The sequence below is a fragment of the Scyliorhinus torazame genome, chromosome 18, assembly GCF_047496885.1.
Source record: "Scyliorhinus torazame isolate Kashiwa2021f chromosome 18, sScyTor2.1, whole genome shotgun sequence".
NCBI lineage: Eukaryota > Metazoa > Chordata > Chondrichthyes > Carcharhiniformes > Scyliorhinidae > Scyliorhinus > Scyliorhinus torazame.
In genome coordinates, this window is record NC_092724.1 from 21,258,774 (window position 1) to 21,279,871 (window position 21,098).

At 48.6% G+C, this 21,098-nt stretch overlaps 1 protein-coding gene across 2 annotated transcripts in view; it reads right to left on the bottom strand.

Annotated features, from left to right (window-relative positions):
- Nucleotides 1-21,098, bottom strand: part of LOC140395019 (3',5'-cyclic-AMP phosphodiesterase 4C-like) — a 762,139-nt gene that overhangs the window by 708,003 nt on the left and 33,038 nt on the right. Inside the window, exon 2 of one of the 2 annotated variants that reach the window (XM_072482334.1) lies at nucleotides 19,607-19,698. The exons of the other annotated variant lie outside the window; for it this stretch is intronic. Coding sequence (XP_072338435.1) covers nucleotides 19,607-19,672 — 66 coding nt within the window. The 5' untranslated portion in view covers nucleotides 19,673-19,698. The remainder of the gene's footprint in view (nucleotides 1-19,606; nucleotides 19,699-21,098) is intronic. 2 annotated transcript variants of the gene reach the window in all.

The following is a 21,098-nucleotide window of genomic DNA, read 5'->3' on the forward strand; positions in this document are numbered from 1 at the left end:
TTGGAATGCTGCAACCGGCAAGACTGTGGGTCACATATCGAGGGAGGCACCACTACTTTGAGACGGCGGATGAAGCGTGGACTTTTATTGTGGAAGAAAAACTGGAATGAGCGGGTTATTAAAAAGTACGTTTGAACAAAGTGGTGGGGCGAATGTGGGGGGCGAAGAGGGGGGTTAAAAAGGGGGGAAAGAGGAGTTATGTACTAATCCTGCGATGTGGTAACTTTTCTCTCTTCCACAGGTGGTGATGGGGGGAGGAGGGGAGGTGGAGGAGATGGGGCATTGGCCATTTGGGGCGGGGCCAAGGGAGAAGCGCGGGCTTGGTTCCCGCGCTATGATAATCATGGCGGGAATAGAGAAGCAGGAAGGAGGGGGCGTCGCACGGTGCGAGCCGAGGTCACCGGGGGGGGGGGGGGGCGAGGTCGGCCAGAGTTTGCTGACTTCTGGGAGCAACATGGGGGAGTAATTACACTAGCCGGGGGGGGGGGGGGGGGGAAGGAATTACTGGGTTGGTGCTGCTGGGGAGGGGGGAGGGGATGGGCACCGCCTGGGGGAGATACAGCTGCGTGGGAACCGGGTGAGGAGCTGGAAAAAGGGGATGGCTAAATCGACAAGGGGGGGGGGGGGAAGGTAGGAAGCCCCCCAACCCGGCTGATCACGTGGAACGTGAGAGGGCTGAACGGGCCGATAAAGAGGGCACGGGTACTCGCACACCTTAAGACAGATGTGGTTATGTTACAGGAAACGCACCTGAAACTGATAGACCAGGTTAGGCTACGCAAAGGATGGGTGGGGCAGGTGTTCCATTCGGGGCTAGATGCGAAAAACAGGGGGGTGGCTATATTAGTGGGGAAGCGGGTAATGTTCGAGGCAAAGACTATAGTGGCGGATAACGGGGGCAGATACGTGATGGTGAGTGGCAAACTACAGGGGGAGACGGTGGTTTTGGTAAACGTATATGCCCCGAACTGGGATGATGCCAATTTTATGAGGCGGATGCTAGGACGCATTCCGGACCTCGAGATGGGAAAGCTGATAATGGGGGGAGATTTTAATACGGTGTTGGAACCAGGGCTGGATAGGTCGAAGTCCAGGACTGGAAGGAGGCCGGCAGCAGCCAAGGTACTTAAAGATTTTATGGAGCAGATGGGAGGTGTAGACCAGTGGAGATTTAGCAGACCTAGGAGTAAGGAGTTCTCGTTTTTCTCCTATGTCCATAAAGTCTACTCGCGAATAGACTTTTGTGCTGGGAAGGGCGTTGATCCCGAAGGTGAGGGGAACGGAGTATACGGCTATAGCCATTTCGGATCACGCTCCACACTGGGTAGACTTGGAGATAGGGGAGGAAACAGGAGGGCGCCCACCCTGGAGAATGGACATGGGACTAATGGCAGATGAGGGGGTGTGTCTAAGGGTGAGGGGGTGCATTGAAAAGTACTTGGAACTCAATGATAATGGGGAGGTCCAAGTGGGAGTGGTCTGGGAGGCGCTGAAGGCAGTGGTTAGAGGGGAGCTGATATCAATAAGGGCACATAAAGGGAAGCAGGAGAGTAAGGAACGGGAGCAGTTGCTGCAAGAACTTTTGAGGGTGGACAGACAATATGCGGAAGCACCGGAGGAGGGACTGTACAGGGAAAGGCAAAGGCTACATGTAGAATTTGACTTGCTGACTACAGGCACTGCAGAGGCACAATGGAGGAAGGCACAGGGTGTACAGTACGAATATGGGGAGAAGGCGAGCAGGTTGCTGGCACACCAATTGAGGAAAAGGGGAGCAGCGAGGGAAATAGGGGGAGTGAGGGATGAGGAAGGAGAGATGGAGCGGGGAGCGGAGAGAGTGAATGGAGTGTTCAAGACATTTTATAAAAAATTATATGAAGCTCAACCCCCGGATGGGAGGGAGAGAATGATGGGCTTTTTGGATCGGCTGGAATTTCCCAAGGTGGAAGAGCAGGAAGGGTGGGACTGGGAGCACAGATCGAGGTAGAAGAAGTGGTGAAAGGAATTAGGAGCATGCAGGCGGGAAAGGCCCCGGGACCGGATGGATTCCCAGTCGAATTCTACAGAAAATATGTGGACTTGCTCGCCCCGGTATTGACGAGGACCTTTAATGAGGCAAAGGAAAGGGGACAACTGCCCCCGACTATGTCTGAAGCAACGATATCGCTTCTCTTAAAGAAGGAAAAGGACCCGCTACAATGCGGGTCCTATAGACCTATTTCCCTCCTAAATGTAGATGCCAAGATCCTGGCCGAGGTAATGGCAATGAGAATAGAGGAATGTGTCCCGGGGGTGGTCCACGAGGACCAAACTGGGTTTGTGAAGGGGAGACAGCTGAACACGAATATACGGAGGCTGTTAGGGGTAATTATGATGCCCCCACCAGAGGGGGAAACGGAGATAGTAGTGGCGATGGATGCCGAGAAAGCATTTGATAGAGTGGAGTGGGATTATTTGTGGGAGGTGTTGAGGAGATTTGGTTTTGGAGAGGGGTATGTTAGATGGGTGCAGCTGTTGTATAGGGCCCCGATGGCGAGCGTGGTCACGAATGGACGGGGATCTGCATATTTTCGGCTCCATGGAGGGACAAGGCAGGGATGCCCTCTGTCCCCATTATTGTGTGCACTGGCGATTGAGCCCCTGGCGATAGCGTTGAGGGGTTCCAAGAAGTGGTGGGGAGTACTTAGAGGAGGAGAAGAACACCGGGTATCTTTGTATGCGGACGATTTGTTACTATATGTGGCAGACCCGGCGGAGGGGATGCCAGAAATAATGCGGATACTTGGGGAGTTTGGGGATTTTTCAGGGTATAAATTGAACATGGGGAAAAGTGAGTTGTTTGTGGTGTATCCAGGGGAGCAGAGTAGAGAAATAGAGGACCTACCGTTGAGGAAGGTAACAAGGGACTTTCGTTACCTGGGGATCCAGATAGCCAAGAATTGGGCGCATTGCATAGGTTAAATTTAACGCGGTTGGTGGAACAAATGGAGGAGGATTTCAAGAGATGGGATATGGTATCCCTGTCACTGGCAGGGAGGGTGCAGGCGGTTAAGATGGTGGTCCTCCCGAGATTCCTCTTTGTGTTTCAGTGCCTCCCGGTGGTGATCACGAAGGCTTTTTTTTAAAGGATTGAAAAGAGCATCATGGGTTTTGTGTGGGCCGGGAAGACCCCGAGAGTGAGGAAGGGATTCTTAAAGCGTAGCAGGGATAGGGGGGGGGGCTGGCTCTACCGAGCCTCAGTGAGTATTATTGGGCCGCTAATATTTCAATGGTGAGTAAGTGGATGGGAGAGGAGGAGGGAGCGGCGTGGAAGAGATTAGCGAGGGCGTCCTGTAGGGGGACTAGCCTACAGGCTATGGTGACAGCCCCATTGCCGTTCTCACCGAGGAACTACACCACAAGCCCGGTGGTGGTGGCTACACTGAAGATTTGGGGACAGTGGAGACAGCATAGGGGAAAGACTGGAGCCTTGGGGGGGTCCCCGATAAGAAACAACCATAGGTTTGCCCCGGGGGGAATGGATGGGGGATATGGAATGTGGCAAAGAGCAGGAATAACGCAACTGAAAGATCTGTTTGTGGAAGGGAAGTTCGCGAGTCTGGGAGCGCTGACCGAGAAATATGGGTTGCCCCAAGGGAATGCATTCAGGTACATGCAGCTGAGGGCTTTTGCGAGGCAACAAGTGAGGGAATTCCCGCAGCTCCCGACACAAGAGGTGCAGGACAGAGTGATCTCAAAGACATGGGTGGGGGATGGTAAGGTGTCAGAGAGAATGGGGGTTGGCTATATTTGGGGTTGCACAAGAGCCGGGAGTGCAGGAGGCGAGAGAGGCCGATGTTTTGGCCTTTGCGTCCCTAGTAGCCCGGCGCAGGATATTGCTAATGTGGAAAGAAGCCAAGTTCCCGGGGGTGGAGACCTGGATAAATTACATGGCAGGGTTTATAAAGCTAGAGCGGATTAAGTTCGTTCTAAGGGGTCGGCTCAAGGGTTCACCAGGCGGTGGCAACCGTTCGTCGAATACCTCGCAGAAAGATGGATGGAATGGAAAAAAGAAGGCAGCAGCAGCAGCCCAGGATCAGGGGGTTTTGTAAACAGCTTATATCTCACTCGTGTTGAAAACATACGGGCAACCTCATCTCAGTTACAAAGGTATAGAAGAACTGATCCAGTGATAAGGAAAGTTATGGATATTATCCAAAAAGGCACTTTAACAAATATGCATCGAGAGAATCCACACCTCAAGCCCCATATCATGTTTTTTTTTTTTTTTTTTTATAAATGTTTTTATTCTCCATTTTCACATTTTCCTTCAAAGTTTACACCCCGCCCACAAACTGTAAACGGTAACAAATACAAATACAATCCCCTTAACAATACCAACGATCCCATCCTCCCACCACCCCAAACAACGGCCCACCTGTCAAGATATGCATCCAATAAAACAAACCCTCCCACGGTGGAAACAAGAAACAAAAGATAAAAAGAAAAAGGAGTCCGGGACCACCCATGGTCACCATTAACCTAAAGAGTCCACTCCCCCCTCCTTTCCAACCTCTGAAAGAGTACCGTACATGATACCCAAGAGTTGTAACCACCACCCCCCTCTCCCGTCCACTGCCTCTTGTAAAACTCCTCCCCACCCCAACCTCTGTTCCTTCCCCCCCAACTTTCCACCCCGGCTAGGCCACTCGGACCCTGTTCACCATCATGCATCTCGAGTTGACAGTTCAGAGTGGAGTTCTGTTGTGGGGCATGCGAGTGATTATTCCGCTGGGTCTATGAAACAGAATCCTTGAACAGCTACATGAAGGACATCCTGGTGTGGACATCCTTGTGTGGTTAGGATGAAGGAGTTGGCAGGCAGCTATTTCTGGTGGCTGGGATTAGATGCCCAAATTGAAGAGAAGGCGGGACTGTGCCAATGCTATGCTACACTAAGGAATACTCCATCCCTGAAACTTTTCCATCCGTGGGAATGGCCTACACAGTCAGGGCAGAGAATTCATATTGACTATGCTGGCTCAACTGAGGGGCATATTTTCATAGTGATGGTTGACGTACATTCAAAATGGCCAGAGGTCGCAATCATGAAGTCCACAGCAGCCGAAGAGACAATCGAGAGACTCGATGAGGCATTCAGATGGTACGGAAGGCAGGAGCAATTTGAGAGTGATAATGGGACTCACTTTAAATCTTCAGAGTTTGAAGATTACTTGATGGGGATTGGTATCCGTCATATTAAATCTGCTGTGCATCACCCAACAACCAAAGGGTTGGCCGAACGGTTTGTGAAATTGCTCAAACACGCAGTAAAGGCATCGAAAGATCAAGGTTCTTTACCAGACGTGGAAGATTTTGTACCATTGTCCACAGAATCGACTCAATCTCAATGTGCCCACTTCAACTTGCGGCCTGCACGTCGGCCGAAAAGTGAATCTTACAGCACCAGTCTCCAGCCAGCCGACCATCGAATGGTGGCGTGAAAGACTTCCTCATTGGACTCTGACTTTGGGACTCTGGAACTCCAGTGAACCAACATTCCTCTTTTTCTGTGATCTTGGACTATAAAATTTTGTTCTCTCTATCCCTCCCTAGATTCTGTGAATGTGGAATGGGATTTTGCTCAGACTCCTTTTCACGTTTCGAATGTGTAAAAATAAACTAACCTGCTGAGTTAATCCGAACTCGAGTTTACTGTTGGATTATTAGTAAAATCGCATCACACATTGAGGGGTTGGGAAAACACTCCACTGCTTATTCTTGAAAAAAAAACTAATTCAAAAAATACTCCTGTGTACCGACAAGTGGTAAGAGGAAAACAGAGCTGTTTGAACTGATCCCCTGTTGTCCCTTGCAAAATATTAAAATCCAAGCTTTATTGGGCCAGGAGCCAATGCAGGTTCGTAAAGATGGCACCACCGGCAGTGCAGCACTCCCTCAGCACGGCATTCAGAGAGTCAGCCTGGATTTTGTGCTCAGGTGTCTGGAACGGGGCTTAAACCCACAACCCAATGAAGAGGTGGAAGCCCCACCTGCAGAGCCTCAGTAGGCACCAAGCGCAGCTGTTTGTATAGGCACTGGGCGAAGGGAGGGTAGGGAGCCTCAATGTTGGGCGGCTCGGTGTCACAGTGGTTAGCACTTCTGCTCACAGCTCCAGAGCCCCGGGTTCAATTCCAGCCTTGAGTGACTGTCTGTGTGGAGTTAGCACTGCCTCCCAGTGTGTGCGTGGGTTTCCTCCGGGTGCTCCGGTTTCCTCCCACAGTGCAAAACATGTGCAGGTTAGGTGGATTGGCCTTGCTAAATTGCCCCTTCATGTCCAAAGGTTAGGTGAGGTTACTGGGTTCAGGGAATAGGGTGGAGGTGTGGGCTTATGTAGGATTCTCTTTCAAGGGCTAGTGTAGATCCAATAGCTGAATGGCCTCCTTCTGCACTGTAAATTCTATGTGAATTGTCCAAAAATCTGCCAAAGGTCACGGAGGAAACATCAATGATCGAGGTAGAGCCATAGAATTTCTACAGTGCAGAAGGAGGCCATTCAGCCCATCGAATCTGCCCTGATCCTCTGAATGAGCAGCCTACTTAGACCCACTCCCCTGCTCCATCCCCGTAACACCACCTAACCCGGGAGAGTTACCCAGTCTCCTGCCCCACCACCTCTTTACCCACCCCCCCACCCCATGGAACACCCCCTTTCGAGTAAGGGTCCTCAGGAGGAGTAGAGGAAAGTGAGTGACGTATCGTCCAAACCCCCACAGCAAACTCAACAAGCAATTGTGATCATTTAGATTGGAGATGTGGCTGGAACAGATTTTCTGGCAGAACAATCACAGTGACTGTTGAGAGATTAAATGCCATTTAATTAAGGTGTGAAGGAGAGAGGAGAATAGCATAAATCAAGTCGAAAACAAAATTCAGGAAGCACTGCGAGGAATTGATCCTCTCAAAGCTGACTGCAGAGCAGATTAACTCCCTGGTGCTTGGTAACCAGATGATGTTTAATACAGTGATTGCTGTCAAGTGAAAATGGCAAGATTGCTGACAGCAACTCGGTGCAATTAGCCTCGTGGAACTCAACCGCGGTCTCCCTGCAGATGTCAGGCGCGTGACAGTTTTGTAGCTGTCTTCATCAGTACTCTGGACCAAGATTGGAGCTCCTGCATTTTTACAGCTGCTCTATAATCGCCTTCAGTCCTTGGGGCGGTGGGGGTCCTTTGCAATTAATTATCGAAGACAACAGCACCAGTCTTTCTCAGAAGAATCCCCAAGTTTCAAATTAGGCAGCAAAGTCAATCAATAGACATGGAAACAGGCCTGGACTGGGGCTGCAACGCTAAATGGGAGGGGAGGGGATCGCAGACGATCAGAGTGCGCGAGCAAAGAGGTAGACGGCAGAATGAGGATGTTCACTCAGAAACAGAGTTGGCCAGGATTCAGTAAAGAGCAAAAACATTCTAGCGATGATTCTAGGAGTGAAATAAAGAGAGAAAAGAACTTGCATTTCAAAAGAACCTTTCATGGAATTAGACACCCCGAAATTGATCAGGATGATAAATGTATCGTTCTGGGCTTGTAACGAGTGGAGCGCCACGGGGAAGAGCCTCAACTATTTGTCATCTATACCCAATCACTCAAGTGCTTTTTGAAGTGTCATCATTTTGTAATACGGGAAAAGTGGGAGCTAATTTACACACAGCAAGCTCCCACAAGTAACAATGAAATAAATGGCCTGATTGATTAAGTGATGTTATTTATAATAATAATAATGGTGGGACATGAGAAAATGGCAACAGTGTTGAACAGATATTTTGCATCTGTCTTCACTGCTGAAGATTCCAGAAATGTTTGCAAACCAAGAGGTGAAAGACAGGGAGGAACTTAAACTTATTAGAATCAATAGGGAAAGGGTGCTGAGAAAATGATGTCACCATCAGCTGATGAAGATCAATTCTAGAATCTTGAAAGAAGTGGCTGCAGAGTTAATAGATCCATTAACATTCCCTCAATTCTGGAACAGTCCCATCAGATTGAGACATTGGGATGGATTCTCCGATCCCCGTCACCGAAATCGCGTTCTGCGATGTGGCGGAGAATCCCCGATGACGCCGAAATCGGGGACGGCGCCGCTTTCGCGATGCGCTGCCACCTGAAAAGCGGCGTACAAGCAGAGTACGCCGCATGCCAAATCCACGGCCTCCGAACGATGGCTGAAACCCGCCCCGCGATTCTCCATCCCCGACCGGCCGAGTTCCTAACGGCGTGGGTGTCTCATGGTCTCACCCGTCGGGAACTCAGCGTGGCGGCTGCGGACTCAGCCCAGCGCCGCCACAGTCTGGGGAGGGCCGATCAGCGGGCAGGGAGGGACATATTCGGGGAACTGTGGTGGGGTGGTGCGGGGTGCATGAGCCGACCAAAGTGGGGGGGGGGGACTATTTTGTGGGCTGGGTCCGCGAGCAGCATCCGCCATGAAACACGGCGCAGCCTCTGCAGGCCGCCGGCGTGTGCGGTCACAGACCCTGGTGTAAAACACCACCGTTTTCACGTCGGCATGGGGACTTAGTCTCCAGAATGGAGAATCCAGCCCCTTGAAAGCGACTCCTCTGTTCAAGAAAGGAGGGCGACAGAAAGCAGGAAACTACAGGCCCGTTAGTCTAACATCGGTCATCGGGAAAATGCTAGAATCTGTTATTAAGTATGTTATAGCGATATTCTTAATGCAATTAGGCAGAATTAATCTGGTTTTGTGAAATGGAAATAGTGTTTGACTAATTTATTAGAGTTCTTTGAGGAAGTAACATGGCTAGAGGGGAACCTGTAGATGTGGATTTCCAAAAGGCTTTTGATAAGGTGCCACATCAATGGTTACTACATAAAATCAGAGCACATGATGTAGGGGGTAACATATTATATTAGTATGAATGGAGCATAAGTGAGCAAACAGGAAACAGAGAGTAGGCATAAATGTGTCACTTTTGGCTTGGCAAGATTTGACGATCAAAATACCACAGGGATCAGTGCTGGGGCCTCAATTATTTACAATCTATATAAATGATCTGGACGAAGGGACAGAATGGATAGTTGCTAAATTTGCTGAAGCTACAAAGATAGGTAGGACAGTAGGTTGTGAAGATGACAGAAGGAATCTGAAAAGTCGTATGGATAGGGCAGGTGAGTGGGCAGATGAAGTATACAAATGTGGAAAATGTGAACTTGTCCACTTTGGCAGGAAGAATAGAAAAGCAGTATGTTATTTAAATAGAGAGATTGCAGAATTCTGAGGTACAACGGGATCTGGGGTGACCTAGTACATAAATCACAAAAAGGATAGTATGTAGGTACAGCAAGTGATAGGAGGGCATATAGAATGTTGGCATTTAGTGCAAGGGGAACGGAATATAAAAGTGGCAGTGTTTTATTCAAGTTGTACGGGGTGTTGGGGAGACCACATTTGGAGTACTGTGTACAGTTTTGATCTCTGTACTTAAGGATATAATTGCATTAGATGCAGTTCAGAGAAGGCTCACTGGACTGGGTTGAAGGGGTTATCCTATGAGGAGAGGTTGAACAGGATGGACTTGTATCTATTGGAGTTTAAAAGAACGAGAGGTAATATTATTGAGACATAAAAGATCCTAAGGGGACGTAACAGGGTGGATGCCGAGAGGATGTTTTCCTTCTGGGAGAACTAGAACTAGTGGACACGGTTTAAAAATAAGTTGTCTCCTATTTAAGGCAGAGATGAGGAGAATTGTTTTCTCTTGGAGAGCTATTAATATCTGAAATTCTCTTTCCCAGAGATCAGCGGAGGTTGGGTCATTAAATATTTTAAAGTCTGAGTTAGATTCTTGATTGACAAGGGAATCAAAGGGTACCGGGGACAGGAAAGTACAGTTGAGGCCACAAATCAGATCACAGATTCCCTACAATGCCGAAGAAGGCCATTCGGCCCATCGAGTCTGCAATGACCCTTCGAAAGAGCACCCCTACTCAGGACGACTCCCCCACCCTATCCCTGTAAACGCTACCTAACTTTTTTTTGGACACTAAGGGGTAATTTATCATGGTCAATCCACCTAGCCTGCACACCTTTGGACTGTGGGAGGAAACCAGAGCACTCCCCACGCAGACACAGGGAGAACGTGCAAACTTCACACAGCCAGTCACCCAAGGCTGGAATTGAACAGGGGACCCTGGCGCTGTGAGGCAGCAGTGCTAACCACTGTGCCACCGTGCCGCTCCAACCAGCCACAATCGTACCAAACGGCGAAGCAGGCTCGAGGGGCCGAATTCATACGTTGCTATATTGGCTGAGAGGTAGATATTGGCCAAGGATAGAAGCAAAATCTCCCCTGCTCTTCATCAAAATCGTACATGGGATCCAGTTGGTTGAGGTGTTAAACCGAGGGCCCTCTGACTCTCTCCAGTGGATGATCCCACAGCCCTTTTGCTGTGACTTCAAATAATCGAATTGAGAAAATTGAAATATTTACAATGCAATTATAGTTTCAGAACTCTTTCATGCTAGAAGCTGGCCCAGTCACACATCAGAGAGACTGAATCACTACTGGGAGTTTCAGCTACCGTGTTCAAATCTCAGCACTTACTGTGCTAATATGTGGGTTAGAGAAGAAAACATGAAGTTGTTGAATTGTGGCCCTGGAAGTTGGTGAATTGTGATGAAACCCAGCTCATTCATTAAGGTCTTTGAGGGAATGAAATCTGTCTCTAAGAGACTAGCTGTGATCCTACTTCCACATCAATTAGTTGACCGCAGGGAACCAGGTTGACCATCACATTAATGCAATAGAGTAGAGGGGGTAGATGGTATTGTTGCAATCGTATAGGGTGTTGGTGAGACCACATCTGGAGTATTGTGTCCAGTTTTGGTCTCCTTATTTGAGGAAGGATGTGGTGACATTGAAGGCAGTTCAGAGGAGACTCACCAGATTGATTCCGGGGATGAAGGAGGAGAGATTAAACAGTTTGGGCTTATACTCGCTGGAGTTTAAAAAGGATGAGAGGGGATCGGATCGAGGTAGATAAAATACTAAACGAGATTGAGAACGTAAATGTAGACCAAATGTTCCCCCTTGTGGGGTAACCTAGAACAAGAGGTCACAGATATAGGTTGAGAGACGGAAGATTTAAAACTGAGACGAGGAGGCACTACTTCTCGCTGAGGGTGGTGAATTAGTGGAACTTGCTGCCCCATAGTGCGGTGGAGTCTGAATCAGTAAATGGTTTCAAGAGGGAGTCTCCCAGGGGATTGGAGGCCCACAGGTGCATGCCCTCTGGGAAGGGTGATACCCTGGCACTGCTGCTGCCACCTGGGCACCCTGGCACTGCCATGGTGCCCAGGCTGGCATTTGTTGCATGGAATGTGCCTGCGCGGCTGGTGGGGGCCACCACGGTAGCATGGTGGTTAGCACAATTGCTTCACAGCTCCAGGGTCCCAGGTTCGATTCCCGGCTTAGGTCATTGTCTGTGCAGAGTCTGCACGTTCTCCCAGTGTGTGCGTGGGCTTCCTCCGGGTGCTCCGGTTTCCTCCCACAGTCCAAAGATGTGCAGGTTAGATGGATTGGCCATGCTAAATTGCCCTTAGTGTCTAAAATTGCCCTTAGTGTTGGGTGTAGTTACAGCGTATTGGGGATAGGGTGGAGGTGTGGTCTTGGGTAGGGTGCTCTTTCAAAGAGCCGGTGCAGACTCGAGGGGCCGAATGGCCTCCTTCTGCACTGTAAATTCTATGATTCTATGATTCTACCTTAGTGAGTTGGAGCTCGGAGGGGGTTTTGGGGTCACGTTGGGCGCTCGAGACGTCTCTCGCTGCACTGAGGAGTTCCAATGAGCGGAGCTCCACATTGCTGAAAACGGGGCTAAGTGCAGCCTCATTGGGAAGTTCCCCGCTGAGGCCCCCGATCTACTCAGATGGGCGTTAGATAGCGGGATGTTTCTCTGAGCACCAGGAAACACCCGACTAATCTCGCAATACAAGACTCTGCCCTGATTCAGGTGGATCGGGCCCAGAATTAACCACATTAACATTAAAAAAAATAGCTTCAGTTAAACAAAAGGAAAAACTTTAAACTTGCTCTCTGTACCTGCTACTATCTTCAATTAAGCAACACAATACAGTTCCAGTTCAAACGACACTTATAAGTAAAGTTAACAAACATATTATTTGCTTAGCTGCGTAGAGAATTTTGGAGATAAAGACCCTTTGAAGAGCAGATTCAGTCCCTTTCTGCTCAACCGAACAGCATTTGACAAAACTGCTGTTCAACTTAAAGTACTATGGGCACGGTCTATTGGCCGGAATCGGAGCAGGACGGGGTTGGTAACTGCCGGGAGAGGCCACCACCCGGGCTTCCCGATGGCCGTTACACCTTGCGAGATCTAACCTTTATTCGCGAGCCTGTCGTTCTGTATGGGCGGGACCCAGTCTCGCACAGTTAACTGGGCTTTAGAATGCTGGATCTAACCAGCTCCTGGCATCTATCGGCCTCCCCACGCAAATATGGACCAGGTGGAACAGCATCTGGGGGGTTTCCAAGACCATTAGAGGCACCTGGATGGTTAGAGACAGAGCATGGTGGCATCCTGGCTCTCCCCCGGCACCTGGGCAACTTGATCTTGCTGCTGCCTGGCACCTTGGCACTGCCATCCTGGCTGGCAAGGTGCCAGAGTGGCAGTGCCAGGGATCCCAGGGTCATTGCAAAGGGACAGGGCCTGAAGGCGGCCATGCCCATGAAAGGAAAATTTGGGGGAGGGGGTATGAAGGGTGGGGGTGAAGGGCAGGTTTGAAGGAGCTTCCAGAAGATTGGAGGGCTTAAGGGTTGGGCCCTGGAAGGGGGGGTATGCCCGAACGGGAATGTGGGCAGGCCTGGAACAGGGGACCCTCAGTGACCACCTAGAAAGGGGGTGCGGGGTAACGCCCATGTGTGAGGGGGTGGGGGGGGTGACATTGTCCCTGGGTGGTGGCAGGTGTGGTAGACCCTCAAGTTCATTTAGAGATTGGGGTACCCAATCAAAATGGTGGCCTGATCTCGGAGGAGCCGATGATGAAAAGAATCCTACTTGTGGACTAGCCTGGAGGAAATTCCCCAGGGCCCAGATAAAGTGATTAAGTGAGGTTAGATAGCAGTTTAGAACGTACCAACAGAGCCTGGGAGAAACTCCCAGCCAAATGCTCCTGAAATGACAGAACATTTTCCATTAAATTCTCTCAAACTGCAAAACTAGAGACAGACCTGGCTCCTCCCATTAATTACATCAACTGTATCTCACTGAGAAGTCGCATAACCCTTTACACTCCTTCGTTACAGCTTTAGCAGACAAATTAGGGATTTTAAATAATATTACTGCAACAAATATTAAATATTAATTAAAAAAACAATTTTAATATTCGTCACAGAATCTAACCCCATGCCGACCTGCCTGGGAGTTTTTGATGAGACAGTGTAGAGGGAGCTTTACTCAGTATCTAAACCAGTGTTGTACCTGTCCTGGGAGTGTTTGATGGGGACAGTGTAGAGGGAGCTTTACTCTGTATCTAACCCCATGCTGTACCTGTCCTGGGAGTGTTTGATGGGGACAGTGTAGAGGGGCGGTACTGGACCTGGTATTGGGGAATGAGCCCGGCCAGGTGGTAGAAGTTTCAGTAGGGGAGCATTTCGGGAACAATGACCACAATTCAGTAAGTTTTAAAGTGCTGGTGGACAAGGATAAGTGTGGTCCTAGGATAAATGTGCTAAATTGGGGGACGGCTAATTATAACAATATTAGGCGGGAACTGAAGAACATAGATTGGGGGCGGGTGTTTGAGGGCAAATCAACATCTGACATGTGGGAGGCTTTCAAGTGTCAGTTGAAAGGAATTCAGGACCGGCATGTTCCTGTGAGGAAGAAGGAAAAATACGGCAATTTTCGGGAACCTTGGATAACGAGAGATATTGTAGGCCTAGTCAAAAAGAAAAAGGAGGCATTTGTCAGGGCTAAAAGGCTGGGAACAGACGAAGCCTGTGTGGAATGTAAGGAAAGTAGGAAGGAACTTAAGCAAGGAGTCAGGAGGGCTAGAAGGGGTCACGAAAAGTCATTGGCAAATAGGGTTAAGGAAAATTCCAACATTTTTTACACGTACATAAAAAGCAAGAGGGTAGCCAGGGAAAGGGTTGGCCCACTGAAGGATAGGCAAGGGAATCTATGTGTGGAGCCAGAGGAAATGGGCGAGGTACTAAATGAATACTTTGCATCAGTATTCACCAAAGAGAAGGAATTGGTAGATGTTGAGTCTGGAGAAGGGTGTGTAGATAGCCTGGGTCGCATTGAGATCCAAAAAGACGAGGTATTGGGTGTCTTTAAAAATATTAAGGTAGATAAGTCCCCAGGGCCTGATGGGATCTACCCCAGAATACTGAAGGAGGCTGGAGAGGAAATTGCTGAGGCCTTGACAGAAATCTTTGGATCCTCACTGTCTTCAGGTGATGTCCCGGAGGACTGGAGAATAGCCAAATGTTGTTCCTCTGTTTAAGAAGGGTAGCAAGGATAATCCAGGGAACTACAGGCCAGTGAGCCTTACTTCAATGGTAGGGAAATTACTGGAGAGAATTCTTCGAGACAGGGTCTACTCCCATTTGGAAGCAAATGGGCGTATTAGTGAGAGGCAGCATGGTTTTGTGAAGGGGAGGTCGTGTCTCACTAACTTGATAAGAGTTTTTCGAGGAGGAGGTCACAAAGATGATTGATGCAGGTAGGGCAGTGGATGTGGTCTATATGGACTTTAGGAAGGCCTTTGACAAGGTCCCTCATGGTAGACTAGTACAAAAGGTGAAGTCACACGGGATCAGGGGTGAGCTAGCAAGGTGGATACAGAACTGGCTAGGTCATAGAAGGCAGAGAGTAGCAATGGAAGGATGCTTTTCTAATTGGAGGGCTGTGACCAGTGGTGTTCCGCAGGGATCAGTGCTGGGACCTTTGCTGTTTGTAGTATATATAAATGATTTGGAGGAAAATGTAACTGGTCTGATTAGTAAGTTTGCAGACGACACAAAGGTTGGTGGAATTGCGGATAGCGATGAGGACTGTCAGAGGATACAGCAGGATTTAGATTGTTTGGAGACTTGGGCGGAGAGATGGCGGATGGAGTTTAATCCGGACAAATGTGAGGTAATGTATTTTGGAAGGTCTAATGCAGGTAGGGAATATACAGTGAATGGTAGAACCCTCAAGAGTATTGAAAGTCAAAGAGATCTAGGAGTACAGGTCCACAGGTCACTGAAAGAGGCAACACAGGTGGAGAAGGTAGTCAAGAAGGCATACGGCATGCTTGCCTTCATTGGCCGGGGCATTGAGTATAAGAATTGGCAAGTCATGTTGCAGCTGTATAGAACCTTAGTTAGGCCACACTTGGAGTATAGTGTTCAATTCTGGTCGCCACACTACCAGAAGGATGTGGCGGCTTTAGAGAGGGTGCAGAAGAGATTTACCAGATTGTTGCCTGGTATGGAGGGCATTAGCTATGAGGAGCGGTTGAATAAACTTGGTTTGTTCTCACTGGAACAACAGAGGTTGAGGGGCGACCTGATAGAGGTCTACAAAATTATGAGGGGCATAGTCAGAGTGGATAGTCAGAGGCTTTTCCCCAGGTTAGAGGGGTCAATTACTAGGGGGCATAGGTTTAAGGTGAGAGGGGCAAGGTTTAGAGTAGATGTACGAGGCAAGTTTTTTACGCAGAGGGTAGTGGGTGCCTGGAACCCGCTACCGGAGGAGTTGGTGGAAGCAGGGACGATGTGACATTTAAGGGGCATCTTGACAAATATATGAATATGATGGGAATAGAGGGATACAGACCCAGGAAGTGTAGAAGATTGTAGTTTAGTCAGGCAGCATGGTCGGCACGGGCTTGGAGGGCCGAAGTGCCTGTTCCTGTGCTGTACATTTTTGTTCTTTGTTCTGTGTCTAACCCTGTGCTGTACCTGTCCTGGGAATGTTTGATGCGGAGATGCTGCCTGAAATGGGACTGAACTTGATCAGTAAGAAACAAATATGAATAAATAAATCGGAATGTTGAACCGGCACAAGAATGGGTTCTGAGGAGGCAATTAAAATACAACACAGATCTCTGCTCAAACCCATGAATTACTGATTTGCTGGCAGATATTGGTTGGATGTAGATTTCAACAAATATGGGCTAAAATGTTCTGGATTATAGCCCACCACATATAAACCTACATAACCCCTGAAGCAAAGGCTGAAAGCACTCAAAGCGCACAACCAAAGAAAAACATTTTGTCTAAACGCATCGGATTTCTGTTGCATGTGAAACAGGAGCAGAGATTCCTCCACAGCTAACCTCCTTCGGAGGTGGAAGAAGCAAGTGGTGCTTCAGTTGTGCGCTGGTGAAACCCTTACCTGGAGTAACTGTGTTGGGTTCTGGGCACCGTCCCACAGGAGGAATATAATCCTAGTCTTCAAATCCCTGGCTTGGCCTCCCTCCTTCCGGTCACTAGCCGTCTCCATTCCAACAACCCTCTGAGCACACCACCCGCCTTCAATTCGGTCCCCCTTGCACATTCCCAATTTTGATTGCTTTCCGCTCCCTAGGCCCCAGGCTTTGGCACTCTTATCCTAAACCTCTCCGTCTCGCCGTTAAAATGCTCCTCAAAACAAACGTCTTCGTCTGGGCTTTTGGTCATCTAGCGCCAAATCTCTTATCTGGCTCTGTGTCACTCCCACAAGGCACCTCGGGATATTTTGGCAATGCTAAAGATGCTATGAAAATGCAAGTGTTGCTGTTGTGTTGACCTCTGAGTGGGTGAGGTGCAGATTCACCAGAATGTTATCAAGGCCAAAAGGTTAAATTCCGAGGGTCGGCTGCACAGACTAGACTTGTAGTCATGGAAACATACACATCGAAAATAGAAGCAGGAGGCGGCCATTCGGCCCCTCATACTGCCATTCAGTATGATCATGGCTGCTCCTCTATCAACTTCAGACCCCCGCACTCTCCCCACACCCCATGACACCTTTAGAGTCTAGAAATCTATCTATTTTCTTCTTATACACATTCAGTCTTCTGTGGTAGATAATTCCACAGGTTCACCACCCTCCGAGTGAAGACATTTCTCCTCATCTCAGTCCTAAACGCCCTATCCTATACCCTGAGACGGTGACCCTTTGTTTTCAACCCCCCAGCCAGAGGAAGCAACATCCCTGCATTCAGTCTAGAACGAGATGTCATGGTGTCAGAATAAAGGGGTAGCAAATTTAAAACAGGCGAGAAGAAACAGGTGGTGAATCTGTGGAATTCGCTACCCCAGAATGCTGTGGATGCTGGGACAGTGAGTACTGTCTAAGTGAGTTCTAAGGAGGAGGTAGACAAATTTTTAATTTGTTATGGGTTGAAGGGTTACGGAGAACAAGCAGGACGGTGGAGCTGAAGCCACGATTGTATTGAATGGTGGAGCAGGCTCGAGAGGCTAAACTGCCTCCTCCTCCTAGTTAAGAGGTGTGTTCTAAGAAAGAACTATTCGGTCTAATTCCACCTTCCAGCAATTGCTCTGTTGCCCTGCGGGTAACGGCACCTCAACCACAAATCTGGTGTTCTTGATGAATAAGGGGATTTCTTTAGTGGCGGCCCTGAGGTTGTGGGGAGAGTGGCGACGGCACCTGAGACTGGAGGGGTACTCAGTTTGGTCCCCGATCTGTGAGAATCACAGGTTCGCTCCGGAGGAACTGGACAGAGTTTTCAGGTGTTGGCGGCGGGCAGGGATTGTGAGGTTCGGAGATTTGTTCGTGGAGGGCAGCTTCCCGAGTTTGGAAGGACTGGTGGAGGAGTGAGAGTTGCCCAGTGGAAATGGGTGCCGATACTTACAGGTGCGGAACCGCGTGAGAAAGCAGGTGCCGTCCTTTCCTGGGCTTGCAGGACAAGGTGCTGTCGGAGCAGGAGTTGGAGCGGGCCGGGTGTCAGAGAATATACAAGGAATTGATGGACTGGGAGGACGCCCCAATGTAGTTAATCGAAAGTGGGAGGAGGAGCTGGGGGTGAGCTAGAGGCTGGGCTATGGGAGGAAACTCTGAGGAGGGTGAATGGGTCCTCGTGCGCCAGGCTGAGTCTCATTCAATTTAAGGTAGTCCATCGGGCTCATATGACAGTGGCCAGAACGAGCAGGTTCTTGGAGGGGGTGGAGGATAGGTGTGGGCGGTAATGGTTAGGGTTAACTAGAAAAAGTGGAGGCAGAGAGGGTGGGAGGTACGGTCGTGGTCAGCAAAGGCGGGTTGCGGTTGGTGGCTATTTATTGAGTTATGCTGTGTTCTCCTGTTTGTTAGTTATCTTTTTTATCTTGGTTGTGGTTTTATTTGATGTTTATTTATAAATGCCTTAATGACAATATTTTTTTTTTAATAAATAAGGAGATTTCTTGATTAATAAGGTGATCAGGGGGTTATACAGAGAAGGCAGGAGACTGGGGATGGGGAACGTCTCAGCCACGAGCGATTGGCGGGGCAAACCCGATGGGCCGAATGGACTGATTCTGCTCCTATATCTCAGTCTTATGGTCTGTCCAGCCCGGTCTGAAATTTATATGTTTCACTTTTGAGTTTGAGGTTGAAGAGTAATCTGAACAGCCAAACACGCTCCGCGACCAACGCAGTGCTTTCCGAGTGCAGTCACCGTCCTTACGTAGGAAAAGTCGCGGCCAATCTGTGCACAGCAAGATCCCACAAGCAGCAATGCGGTAATGATCAGATATTCTGTTTTAGTGATGTTGATGGAAGAATAAATATTAGCCAGGACACGCAGGAGAGCTCCCCCCCCCACCCCCACACACTCTTCTCCAAAACCAGTGCCACACGAGGGGAAAGCTTTCGTTCAACATCTGATCAGAAAGGTGGATCTGACTGAATAGCGAAAGGTCACCAGCCTGTTGCTACAAGATGAATTCGCTCACGGGGAACCAAACTCATGACCCTACTGTCCTGTGGGCCTCTGTCTCACAATGGTCTCATTCATTTCGAATGACGGAACAATACTGACAATGGGATTTCGGAATTTAAATAAACATGACAAAGTAAAGAAGGGATGCTCCTGCCACCTGCTGTCCGTAGGACTCGTCAAACTCTACCCAGACTCACTTTCACTCTCCATAGTTATATTTTAGCAGAAATGTGGATAATGGCAGCAAACAGGCCATTTGCCCTCATTTAGATCCATGTGCAGGATTACCAAGGACTTTGTGGTTGGGAAAGTTGGGGACCATGAAGAATACATTTCTTGTTTATCTACAGCGGGCTGTTAAAGTGTCGGGGAAAGCCAACGGATGTAGAGGCGTCACACCGCACTGGCTGAGGAACAGTGGATTGGACTGGATTAGTTTATTGTCACATGTACCGAGGTACAGTGAAAAGTATTTTTCTGCGAGCAGCTCAACAGATCATTAAGTGCATGAGAAGAAAAGGGAATAAAAGAAAATACATAACATGGACATGGTGGAACCCAGCATGGGTCAAGACAACAGAATGAATGAACTCGATAATGGCCCCTCGGAATGTGGGTCTCCTACTTAACAAACGTGCAAATGGCTCTGCAGCCTTGGTTTGAAGTCCACCTTACCTCCTGGCCACCCACAGACAGCGAGCTCAGACTCTTCTTCATGAGGTAGACCTCTTGCTCCGCCATCTTCGTCCAACAGAGCTGCAGACTTTCTGATAAGTAGATAGAATTGCATTTTACTGAAAACTGGAATATTGTGCCTGCCCTGTAAACCTGCTTGAACATTTACCCCAGTTATTCCGATACATCCATCCTTCCCCAGTCAACAACATTCCCACTCTATTTATTAACTTCCATAGGAGTGGATTTTGCTGACATTAATTCATGGGATGGGGACTTTGCCGGCAAGGCGGATATTTAAAGTGCATCTCCCACGTGCCCTGAGCCACTGCGGGGCTGCCTTCAATCACTGCTGGGTGTTTGATACAATGAGTGGCCACTTCAGGAAAGGGTTAATCACCTAGGTGCAGGACTGGAATCACGCAAAGGCCCAGAGTGGGGAAGGACAGCAAAATTTCCTTCCAAAAAAAAAAAAAAAAAAATCAAAAAAAAAAATCATAGAATCCCTTAGAAAGAGGCCATTCGGCCTGAAAGAGCACCTCCACCTGGGCCCACATCCCCCACCCTATCCCCGTAACCCTGCGATCCAACCTAATCTTTGGAGTTTGGCATGGCCAATCCACCTAACCTGCACATCTTTGGACTGAGGGAGGAAACCGGAGCACCCGGAGGAAACCCACACAGACGCGAGGAGAATTTGCAAATTCCACAGACGCGAGGAGAATTTGCAAATTCCACAAGAGTGTCACCCAAGGTTGGAATCGAACCAGGGTCCCTGGCGCTGTGAGGCTGCAGTGCTAACCACTGTGCCACCCATTCTGTGAAGGCAAAGTTTCAAAATGTAACAATTAAACATTGAGTAAACCTGTTGTGTTTTATGACAACCCCTCATTGGAGAGATTTATTTCCCCCATTTATGGGAACATTCAAATGAAGGGGTTACAAATACAAGATAGTTACTAATAAATCCAGTCAGAAAATATAGAGTCGCTTCGTGACCCAGGGAATAATTAGAATGTGGAACTCGCTACCACAGGAAGTGGCTGAGGCAAATTAACGTAGATGCTTTAAAAAGGAAAGTATATGAATACATAAGAAAATAGGAATGGAGAGATATCCCAAAAAGCTGTAATGGAATTGGTGGAATGGATGGAGATTCATATGAAGTATGTACCAATGGCAGGTATACATTAGTTGGCTGAATGGCCTGTTATATCACGCATATTCAGTATGGCTACATGGTTTTACTGTGTTGAATCAAGACTCATTGTACTGTGGAAAGGAAGGAGTAATCTAATTGGGAGTCGGAAACCCGAGGATAATAAAAACAATGTTTTGATTCTTTCATGTGTGGTGGCGTCACTGAGAAGGCCAACATTAGTTGCCCGTCACGCAAACATACATACACTGATGGACAGATCAACGGACCAATCAATACACACACAACATCACAGCCAATCACAGGCAAGAGCATACACACTATAAAACGGGG